The 12,634-nt window shown below is 36.3% G+C and overlaps 1 protein-coding gene across 2 annotated transcripts in view; it reads left to right on the forward strand.

Annotated features, from left to right (window-relative positions):
• abch1 (ATP-binding cassette, sub-family H, member 1) overlaps positions 1-12,634 on the forward strand; it is a 44,273-nt gene that overhangs the window by 2,300 nt on the left and 29,339 nt on the right. The window contains exons 1-4 of one of the 2 annotated variants that reach the window (XM_026944071.3): positions 1,214-1,361; positions 4,754-4,905; positions 8,373-8,532; positions 10,093-10,247. In XM_026944071.3, the coding sequence (XP_026799872.1) occupies positions 4,772-4,905; positions 8,373-8,532; positions 10,093-10,247 (449 nt within the window). In that variant the 5' untranslated portion in view covers positions 1,214-1,361; positions 4,754-4,771. Of the gene's footprint in view, positions 1-1,213; positions 1,362-4,753; positions 4,906-8,372; positions 8,533-10,092; positions 10,248-12,634 lie in introns of those variants that run through there. The other variant, XM_026944070.3, reaches the window with a different exon arrangement.

The raw sequence follows: 12,634 nt of genomic DNA on the forward strand, positions 1-12,634 counted from the left end.
CCTCTTAAACCTACTGAAAGGTCTGCTTTGAGCACCACTCTTCTGGACTTTCTAGATTAGGAAATATTTTTGAATGTACGGTGAGGGTTTGTGATTTGAGACGCACGTCATGACACCAGTCACGCAGAAGGCAGAATGTTTTAAAGAGAAACGGAGCTTGTCAGTGTGTTTAACGTTTCTGTGCATGAAATCACTAAACATTCAATTCTGACCCAAGAAAGACATAGACAGAAATGTTTTGGCTCTGACGTGCCATTGAGTGGACGCCACTTTTAAACTTCTAGATGTACATAAGATACACAAGCGAGTTTGCGAACAGTGGCGCTTGCATAACAGCCACACACGCGCACTCATGTACGTGAAGGTACTGTAAGTTCATCTATCACGTCACAATATCCTAAAATATATAATGTAAACAAAATATTTTAAAAATGTATATAAACTCAATTTGAGCAAATCTCATACAGTTTCATGTTAACGCGTTCGTCATTTCACTTTAAGCAAAGATTTAAAAAGTCATTATAAACTATACAGTTACAACAGCAATGTTTTAATTCTCTATTCTGATTGGTCAGATGAAGTTGTTTAACAAGATTAGCTTGTTCTAATACGTTATCTTTCTAGGACGCTCCACATAAAGGGATTAAGAACTTGTGTAATTGTCGATATGGTGAAGTTTTCTCTGAAGAGATGTTTATTGGACATTTTTGGAAGGAGTCTCCAGTGTCAGCGCTTTGTAATGGCTGTAACTTTACCTTTACTGACACGGAAGAATCTTCAGAACAGAGGAGTTTGCCTTTTTGCAAATGATGTTTAAAAGCAGTGGTCTTGTGCGTCCGTTTGTGTTAATATTGTTTCTATTGTGTGTGTGTACATAAGATACGCAAGCGAGTTTGCGAACAATGGCACTTGCACAGTAACTGCACACACACACACACACACACACACACACACACACACAGAGTAGTGAAGTATATTAGTGTATGTATTTGTAAAGTACAGTATTTGAAGTGTACAGTGAGGTGTACAGTATTTGCACCTTTAGCATGCAGTTACAGTGGAGGCTTCTACTTGATTTTGGCCTCGATGGCCTTCCATAATGAAACCTTCCGCACCGTGACGTCACGAGCGTTGACGTCCAATCAGTATGCAAGTATTTGAATGTATTTGCATATCAATGAGGGACAGTGCTAAAAATCCTGACCGGGCTTCCGCGCGCCTCGCGTCACGGTCAGTCCGGCGCGCGCGCTCAGCTCAGAGCTGCATGACACAGGGCTGCAGGAATTTAACTCTTTTCTTTCATTACTTCTGTTTTTTTTTTTTTTTTTAATTTTCACTGAGAGAGCTGCGCGTTGGTGCAGGTACAGTAACCCACGGATTCTTTCCTGCATTTGATCAGAGCTGCAAAAGAGTTTTGGATAACAAACTAAATTGCATTCAATTCTGAGCATCATGCACTATGTAGTGCAATTATAAAGGGACTTGGGAGCTGTTTGGGATTGAACCATTAGATAACTTTGTCTAGGGTTTGATTAGAGACTGTATGTTTGAGACTATAGGGACAGACCTCATTGAATTAACACCTAGTGTTTATTAAGTTAATTAAACACTGTGGTTATTAGTGCTGCACAATATGAACACAGTAGCTAGCATAATGGACTTAATGCACTTTATACCACAGTGCAATTATATCCACAGTTCTGGATTCTGATTGGTCAGAAGGTGTTGATTAAGTATATAGATTTTATTAACAAAAGGTTTCTAAGTTACACATCTAGATGTAAATATCAGGAAATTAAAGCTGAAATTCTCATCTATTATCTCATATTTATCTTTTGATCTCAAACCCAAATTTCTTCAGTGTATAGCAAAAAACAAAAGAATTGACCATATATAGATTTTATTAACTGCAATACAAAGTAATGCTGTTTTTGTTTAATTAGAAGGAAGATTTCATGAAACAATTTCAGCCGTAGTTAGTCAAAGAAAAACAGTAATTGCAAACCTATGGAGCCGCTGACGTAACAAGGTGGTTATTTTTTGATTAGGCATGGACACATTTTAGTATATTGAGGTAACAAGATAATATTTCAAGGCCAAAAACTAAGTATGCCATGGTCACAAATTATTATGTTATTACCAGTATCATGGCTGTGAGTTGTGTAACTTCAATATACAACTTACTATGTTGTGGAACATTATGCTTAAATATGTGGCCTCCAGTTAATTATTTGGCAGAAATGAAAGGAAAAGTCTTTGAGAATTCTCTGAAGGTGACATGGACTAATGGTATCCATGTCACATGTCATTCCAAGATTGAAGTAAAGTGTAATATTATCAGTCATCATCATGCTTAAGGTTCTGTGGCTACAATGGTCTGATTGTATCAATTTCTCTTTGTCACTCTCAGGTTATTATTCAGTTATTTATCATGTTATTCTGTAATTTCTATGAATGACTCAGCCAGTCGCCATGAGTTAAGTGCTTCCTGATCACAAATTAGATCTTGAGAAACGTAACTTGCAGTCTTAATATAATTTGTGTTCAAACCTTAAAGGGTGTTACCTCAGTAGCTCTGTACACACTTCAGACAGAAAGGAGTTGTCTTGGAGCCGAAGGAGTCGACTCATCGGTGAACTGAGCCAAATAACCTGACTCACTGGAAAGAGCTAGATTTCCCATCACTTATTTTTTCGAAGTTGATAATGTGGTATTCTCAAAATATTGATTAATACCAATTACATATTTGGGAATTTAGCAAAAATAAACGCTGTTTTATGCACTTTATATCTTTACATATATATTTATATGTTATGTACATAATAATAACAACACACTTAGGGATTGGTTAGAGGGTGTATCACATATTCTAACCTTCTACAGTTTCATTACTGCAGCAGCCAATTATGTAAGCAATAAAACACAACAAGGGATGTTAATGTTTTGTTTTTTTTTTTTATCAGTATATTATGAGGTTCAGAATATGTTGAGCATCCCTCATACAACTCCTATAGAAACAATAACGTTTGTAACGAGAACGAGCGAATTAATATAAACCTGTGATTTGCTTTGCAGCCAAGTTACTGTCAGAGCTGCTGTTATAGGAAATTATAGAAAATTAATCAATACCTTCTGACCAATCAGAATCGAGAATTCAGCTGTCCACCGTCCAGTTCAGTTCTCCACTGAGAATGGTGCAGAAGGTTTTCATTATGCCGTATGTTATTTCATTATGCCGTATAATCAGTAACATTAAACATGAAGCTCCTCTAAAAGCTGCTAAACATATTTTTACATATAACGTCTATATTTGTCTACTAGATTCTATTCTATTTTATTTTACTATTTTATTCATTATATTCATTGCTTTTCTCCCATAGACAGCTCTCTGGTCTTCATGTTGGTTTATCTTTTTAAACTACAAATCCAATCTTAAACCAAGAGTAGACATTCACAACTATTAATTGTTTAAACGATCAGTCTAACAGGGCACACCCGGCCAACAAGAAACTCCTGTCAGTCACGTGTCCCAATATTTTTGATCAGCTGAAAAATGTGTGGGTTCAAACAAAAGGTGCCACTTTCTAAGTTACACATCTAGATGAAAATATCAGGAAAAGCTGAAATTCTCATCTATCACCTCTTATTTATCTTTTGATCTCAAACCCCAATGTCTTCAATGTATAGCAAAAACAAAAGAATTGGCCTTGGCCTTTTATTTTCTATTTTTATTCATTATATTCTGCTTTTATTCTGCTTTTATTATATTCTGTTTTATTATGTATCACTGTTGCACTGTTGGACGAGGCACTAAGGAAAAACATTTCACTACATTAATACATCATATGTATGTAATATGTAAAGCACCTTGAACTTAAAGATGAATAAAGTCAACTGAGTTGAATGCATTGTGCAGGTATACACATTGTGTAGGTGTTAGTAATGCTGAGATTGTGGCATGTCAACACTCTGAACCAGTTTGGTCACTGACAGTTATACTCAGAGGAAATGCAGTCAGCTGATTGTTCACATGATATCTGGGGCAGCATTGTTAAAAAAAAAAAAAAAAAAAAGTCTGTTGTTTAAACTGCCAAAAGTAAGCCACCTTTGTGAGTTCATGTTACAATTCAAGAAGTACGTAACAAACACAGAATATTATCATTTTAATGCAATGTAAGTGACGGTACTGTAAGTTCACCTAGCAGGTCCTAAACTCTATAAATGTAAACTCTACATATCCTAAATAAATAGTAAATATCCTAAACTCTATAATGTAAATGAAATCTTTAAAAAATGTATATAAACTCAATTTGAGCTAATCTATACAGTTTCATGTTAAAACTTTCATCATTTCACTTTAAGCAAAGATTTAAAAAGTCATTATAAACTATAGTTACAACAGCAATGTTTTAATTCTCAATTCTGATTAGTCAGAAGATGTTGTTTAACAAGATTAGCTTGTTCTAATAAGTTATCTTTCTAGGACGCTCCATATAAAGGGATTAAGAACTTGTGTAATTGTCGATATGGTGAAGTTTTCTCTGAGGAGATGTTTATTGAACATTTTTGGAAGGAGTCTCCAGTGTCAGTGCTTTGTAACGGCTGTAACTTTACCTTTACTGACACGGAAGAATCTTCAGAACAGAGGAGTTTGACTTTTTGCAAATGATGTTTAAAAGCAATGGTCTTGTGCGTCTGTTTGCATTAATATTGTTTCTATTGTGTGTGTGTGTGTGTGTGTGTGTGTGTGTAGAGTGGTGGTGAGTGTCAGATGATGAAGGCGGATTTGGAGGCTTCCCTCTCAGCGAGCTGCAGTTCAGCTATTCAGTGTCGGGATGTGTGTCGCTCCTACGGCAAGCTGCGAGTCCTCAGCAGCCTCAACTTGACTGTACCTCAGGGCCAGATGTGAGTACAGAACGTGCTCTCTCTCTCTCTCTCTCTCTCTCTCTCTCTAACACACACACACACACACACACAGTCTCCTGATATGTTCAAAACTCATCTATTTCACACTCAACACACCTGTTGTTCAGTCACAAACATGCACATTACTCTCTCCTGTTGACTCTGTTTTTTTTTTACACACAAACACACACACACATACATCTCTCTCTCTCTCTCTCTCTCTCTCTCTGTCTCTCTCTCTCTCTCTCTCTCTAACACACACACACACACAGTCTCCTGATATGTTCAAAACTAATCTATTTCACACTCAACACACCTGTTGTTCAGTCACAAACATGCACATTACTCTCTCCTGTTGACTCTGTTTTTTTACACACACACACACACACACACACATACATCTCTCTCTCTCTCTCTCTCTCTCTCTCTCTAACACACACACACACACACAGTCTCCTGATATGTTCAAAACTAATCTATTTCACACTCAACACACCTGTTGTTCAGTCACAAACATGCACATTACTCTCTCCTGTTGACTCTGTTTTTTTTTTACACACAAACACACACACACATACATCTCTCTCTCTCTCTCTCTCTCCAGGTATATATTGTATATATAATCTTGCTCTTATTTATAAACCTAACAATAACCTTAACCCCAAAAACCACAAAAACACGGTTTCACCTTTTCATGTGTAAAAAAAATCCTTTACGTTTTCAGGACTATCAGGTTAGGTTTTTTTTTTTCTGGTTTTACTACATAATCAGAACATTTTGGTTCACAAAAAACAAACACACACTCGCTCAAGAACTACGCTTACACTTCTGTTTTAAAGCAGGATGTAAACGATCTTGTATCTTTTGTATCTTTTTTAGCTAATTCTATCCGCTTATATCTGATTTTGAAGAAATTTCCAGATCAGGACCAGACGTAGTGCTGTAAATGTCAACACACCAATATCAAAGTTATATTTATTATTACATTTTCAGAGTTTTTAGTCTGTTTTATGTCGCATGAATTGAACGTGTTTAATCCAAACCTCAATAACTCATAAACAAGTCCTAAACAAGTCATCTATTAATAATGTGAACTTGGTGGAAAAATCAGGAATAACAATGGTGCTAATAAATAAACGAAATATTATAGTACATATTTAAATAATGTTCATGTACTGAAGGCGTCAGTGGAATTTATATTACAGTTAAAGTGGTTCGAGAACACCTGCTTTAGACTGAACTGAGACCTGATGTATTTAACCATGTTTAAGTTTTATGAGGGAAAACACAATGGCAAGATGGATAGTGTGAGATGGACAGCAGTGTGATTGGAACATGCTAGAAGAAAAACTACTAAAAGAAATCTAAAAGAAATGTTCATGTTCTTTTATAATGTATCAGAAAATGACCACAAATGGAGTGAAATAGAGGAGATCAGATCTCCATCCTTCTTGTCTGTCTAAATGAAGGTACAAAGAAATCCAGCAAGTTGTCCAGCACTTTGTTTTTACTTTGCATCAGGAATTAAAATTTTTTTTTTATTTCGAGGATTTTTTTCTTTCCTATATGCAGGGAACGTATTTAACTTGTGCACTCTTACAGTATAAAAAAACTGAGATGTTCTCACTTTTTCACATGGGTTATGGTTTGATAAATTGGGTAGCGCATATGTAGGTTAATAGACGCACACGCACACACACACACACACACATGCACACACACACACACACTCCTCAGACACTCCTCAGACACTTGGGACAGTATCTACTGCTTAATCAATGTATAACTCCAGGCACAACTCGGAGCTAAATAACTCATCCCCCCTCGGCAACACACACGTGTCAGCATCTCACACATTCCCCAAACTTGTCTACTCGTCACAGCAAGTCTACGTGCGAGCAGAAAAATGTGCATGCATAGACACATGTAACGTACTCAGATTTTTCATCTCTACTCTGTCCCAGTGTCTGTTTATAAAATTGCACCCATATGAATATAGCACTTTTCACCACCATACTTAAAGAAATCCTAATCTTAAAGAAATCTAAAATTGGAGATTGCAGTCCACCCTGTTTTCAGTTCCTCTGCTATGATTAGGATCATTTCAGTGTTGAAGCAGGGCAGATTTTCTCTTTGAAGGATTCAGTGTCATCTTTTCTATGTTCACGTGCTGTATGTTTTTCACTGGCTTGCTTTTCGTGTGTTAACAGTCTGGAAACTAACTGGAAATTAGTCAGTGCTACCAATTATGGGGATTTTTTTTTTTGGCAATATAAATTGTAGCTTTTTTATAATGTTTGTCAATTAAAATTATTAATAGTATATTATATTATCATATTAGTCACCTATATATATATATATATATAATACTGTATATGATATATAATATTGTATGTAATAACTGTATGTAATATTTTATATATAAGCTTTTTCTGTTTTGTTTTAGTGCATAAATTGTTTGAATTGTCTTTAAAAGAACAGTTTCTTGTCGTTTATTTGCTTTATTTCTGCACTGTCTTTTCTGACAGTGTTTTAGTTCTCTATTGAGATTTTGAGATTTGCTGAGATATTATTAAATTATTAAAATTATTGGCTAATATTAATCTCTTGTCTATAAATTCTGTCCATTCTGTTTTTTTTGTCCTTTCTAACAGTAGCTGATGGAAGAGTCAAAGAAAGCACGGGCACAATTTGTGATACAAATGACATTTTTGATGTGAAAGCGTCAAACACCAGGTTTCATTAATAAAATAAATTGTAAAAATACTTAAATATTTAAAATACTCTATATTTAGTGTGTTTCTGTATCCACTTAGAACTTGTTTTTATGGATTGCGCGAACACTTTTTTTTTTTTTTTAAGAGAATCATTCTTAGCCTTTAGTAGCTTCTTATGTTCCTTGTAATTTTGTTCTCTTAAGAAGTCATTTAGTATATTTCAATGACTAGAAAATAATTATTCATTTGGTGAAGTGATTATTGGTACCTGTATATTATAACATCATAACTATCTCGGATTAATTTCTTACAGTGTTTCGGAACACCAGTATATCTTATTTCAGGTGACTGCGGAAAACCAGCGTGTTGTTTATTTGGCTGAATTCATAAATCATTCTTAATCATTCTCAGAGAACAAGCAGACAACGTAACACAAGGGTAATCTATACCCATAAACATGCAACGAAACATGCGATGAGTCAAAATCGGCACAATCAAGTTACAATGGGGAGATAAACCAATGACGAGACAAAACCAATAACAAGACAGGGGCGGAGATAAGATTCGAATCAAAACAAAATGCACTGCATTGTAAACAAAAACGCACGTGGAAGAGATCAACACAGTGTAAAAGCTCTGAGGAGCGCTTGATGTGCAGAGAAGGGAATTCGTGACAATATCGTTAAACCTTTACCAATAATTTGGATTTAATGTTAAACTTGAAACTAATTTACTTCCTGTGTTTATCAGTTACGGCTTGCTGGGTCCGAGCGGTTGCGGGAAGACCACTCTGCTGAAGTGCATCGTGGGAACTCTGAAGATCTCTCGAGGTTACATCAGTGTGCTCGGGAAGCCACCAGCGTTCCCTGGACACGAGGTGCCGGGAAGGATGGTGGGATACATGCCACAGGTGAGATTATCACTACACAAATACACATTTTTCTCTTTAATGCTTTAATGTTTTGTTTTCCCAGAGACTGTTTTACCTTTGTAGCTCGTGCAAGCGCATTTTGTTGAGAAAATATATAATAATTGCAAAGTACCATTTAATAATGTGCCAATTATTCATTATTAGCTATAATTTAAATTCAATAAATCAATCTCTCTGGAGTTTTTACAAATACATATGTATGGATTTATTTTTCCTGGGTTATAAGAGCTTATATTATTCTTTACACTGTTTTTATACCATTTAAAGGAAAACAGTTGTGTGTGCAATGATGTGAATGTGCACTAGAAATAAATGCATTTTATTTCACAGTGATATTCATAACTTTTATGATTGTGTATGGAAGCAAACCTAACTGAAGGTTTAATGCAATAAAAAACACTTAATACACACAATTAACACATGCACAAAAAAACATACACACGTAAACTAAGCATGTACATACAAATCATTTTTAGACTGACATAATGATATATTTTTTTAATGATTAAACGGAAAGATATAGCTTAGTGCTTAAGGTTTCATAGCAAAGGGTTGAGAGTTCAATTCCTAGCATGTTACTGCTTGAGGGTTGAAACCTCATCTGCTCAGATTCACCCTTAGATTGGGTTTTGTTTTACTTGTAATTTCTTTGGATTGCAGTGTCTCCCAAATTAATGCAGTATTTTTCAGATTATAAATCGCTCTCGTACAGTATGACACTTTCTGTCATAACTTGTATTAATATACCAGACATTTATATTTCACATATGCTTGTACTGTCTTTAACACCACACACCAGGCCCCATGACTATAATCTAGTTTAGTTTTTGTCCTGATAGTGTTGCGCTATATTGTTTCTTGAGCTGAAGCCTTTGATACAGTCCTGATCTTGATCCCTACAAATAAGTCATTATAAAGCAACACTGACTGCTGAAACCTTGTAATTAGTTTGATAATTATAATCGTTTGTCTGATCAAAGCTGCTAATTTCCAAAGTGCATCTACTTCCAGGATCAGCTCCAATATAACTGGAATGTATTTTCCAATAACGTTCCTGTAACTGCTGAAGAAGCACATGGACCATAAGAACAAACCAATACTAAGTACGAATTAGCATTAAGAAAATGTAAAACCAATCTCATGGTCTGGAAATTACAGCAAATGCAAAGTAAAAATGTAGATTGCTGAAAAGCTTTAAAATTTGGTTTTAAAAAGATAGACTTCATATGTATATAAAGTAGTGATGTGGAAACAGTAAACAGATGAGTCTGCAGCCTGTCTTAAGCCATTATTAGTTTTCTATATGACTGTTTTTCTTGCAATGCTGTTTTTTACAAGACTACTTCATCCTTTAGATTCCCTTTCTATTTCATATAATATACAAATCTCCACCCAGTGAAACAGTCATTTATAATTAGTGTGTAATTTAAGGACGTGCGTGTGAATGTGCAGTAAAGTCAGCATGCTACTGGTGACTGTTTTGTGTGTGTGTGTGTGTTTTGTAACCGCTTATGTGACCGTTCATCTCCCCCATGGCAGGACATAGCGCTGTATAACGAGTTCACCATCAGCGACACGCTCTGGTTCTTTGGCCGAATCCACGGTCTCTCATCTAAAGAGACGCAGGAGCGGATGAAGTTCCTCATCGAGTTTTTGGACCTGCCACAGAAGAACAGTCTCGTCAGAAACCTCAGGTGCAAAAGATTCACTGATTCAGATTCATTTCAGTTCAGTTTAGTGTATAGAAGTGGGTTAAATATAAAGAACAGTTGTAGTTCCAATGAGGATTGGTGACATTCAGGAGCTGTAATTTGTGAAATGCTGTCAGGAAAGATTTCTTTCTTAAAGCATGTTTGTTTTGTTGATTTTAAAACCACAAGAATTAACCACACTGTGCAATTCTGAAACGTTGAAACTTGTGGGTCCCATTTCTGAAAATTTCGAACTGTTTTTATAGCCCTGATTGTGCTTAATGGTAATTTTATTTTCTTATATATCAGGGGTGTAACACAATGCCACTATCTATATCTGTACCTATATCAGTTTAGTGAACCAAATATCGATATCTCTCTACCTACCTACCTATCTATTAACCAACCTAACCATCCTACCTACCTACCTACCAACCTACCTACCTACCAGCCAACCAAACCAACCTACCAACTGAACCAACCTTCCTACCAACCAACCATCCAACCTACCTACCTACCTCCTAACCAACCATCCACTATGCCCCCAGACACACTATGTCCCGCTTGTCCAGTTATTATTTTTGTTTTCTAACGAATATAGTTGGTTCTATTTCTCAAAATATAAACAAACTAATATTTATACCACCATGACACTGTCAAGGCAGTTACTAAGAAAGAAAGAATGAACACTGGAAATGAACATGGTGCTTCTTTGTCCCACAAACTTCATATCTGACCACTCTCTCATGTCAGTGTCAATGCAAAAAGCTCTCACTTGTGCAACTTTTTTCATGGCACCTCGCAGGATCCCAGTCCTGATGTACACCTCACTTCTAGTCCAGATGCCCTTCAAAAAACAAACAAAAAAAAACCCCATTGTGCTTATTTTCTGTGAAGATCTTTGGCGTGCCCTGTAGAGACAGAAGATGCCTTAATGCATTTTACATGTTTGCAGTTTCACATTTAGTTAAAGCCAACAATAGAATTTCTGAAAAGAGAATTTTTAAAATATAGATTGTTTCAAGAATTGTCAGTATATTTTGTTTGCATTGGTTTTAAATAGATATTGTGAGAAGGTAATTCATTTCATCAGTTGTTCAGTAAAAAATCTGAATCATTTTGTCTGAGGTTTATTTCATACAATAATTCTGAGTCAAAGAGTGCCAATATTTATGCAGTCCACTGTAAATTAAGAGAGTGGAAGAGATATAAAGAGCTGCAGAAAAGAATAGGGAAAGAAACCAGGCCATGTTACGTGACTGACTCTTTTGTTAAGAAGTTGATTAGCTTCCATCAGAATTAATGCAAAGTGACGTGATGAATATGAACCAGTCTGATAACACCCCCATTATCCACATCTTTGGTTTCTCCCATGTATCTTTTCTTTCTCTCTCACGCTCTCTGTACATTACTCTCTTTTCTCGTGTCCTTTGTTCATTTATTGGCCTTTATTTGCTCAAAGGCTATGACTTTATGTGGAAAAACATGATGTTTAAGCTTGGATCTGATAAATTCTGCATACAGTTAAGATTTTAATTTTTGCTTAAAGATGTTTTAAACCTGTTAAGTTGTTATTAATGAGAGCCTTTTGGGTTGTAGGAAGTGGAAGACAAGTTGTGCAGAACATGCATGGCTGCTTCAGTGCTATTTATACACAGGATTTTTCAGACAACCACAACTCTATAAACCTGCAGCTGAATCTGAAAGTTCCTCAAACACATGAGAGGCTGTGGAGACTGAATGCATATGCAAAACTTCTATTTTGGCTAATCCATGGCTCGGAAACTTCAGAGTCATGATTGTCTTTTTTGGATTTTTTTTTTTTTTCAGATTTTTACCTGAGTTCTTTCTAATGTGGTCATTTTGCCAATTCCCATCCACAAGCTAGCTCTTCCCATCAACCGGGGAGGGTGAAGGCAAATACATGCTTCCTCTGAGACACATGATACCAGCCAACTGCACCTTTTTGTACTGCTGCTCATGCTGCATCACAGGGCAGCTGAACACTCAGAGCAAAGCGCTCTCTACCCTCTTCCGAATACATGAACTCCCAGACACCTACGAATGGTTTGTGCCGCTCTGATTGACAGAGGGGAGAGAGTATGTCATCCTTCCTACTCTGAGATCACACTCATTTATGCTCTGTTGGGCTTCCGATTGGCGCAACTGAAATCTTACCAGCAGCATTCATCTTATCACCCAGAGTTCATGAGTTTGAATCCTTGCAATGCCAGAACCATTCATGGCTGTGAGTCAAGGGAGCAAAACTGGCTGTGTGCTCTCTGGGTGGGAATGAGGGCATACTCTCTCTCCACTGTCAATCACAGAGACACTAGCCAATCATGGGTGTCTCTGAGCTCATGTATGCGGAAGAAGGTGGACAGCACTTT

The sequence above is a fragment of the Pangasianodon hypophthalmus genome, chromosome 10 (assembly GCF_027358585.1).
Source record: "Pangasianodon hypophthalmus isolate fPanHyp1 chromosome 10, fPanHyp1.pri, whole genome shotgun sequence".
In the NCBI taxonomy this organism is placed as follows: Eukaryota; Metazoa; Chordata; class Actinopteri; order Siluriformes; family Pangasiidae; genus Pangasianodon; species Pangasianodon hypophthalmus.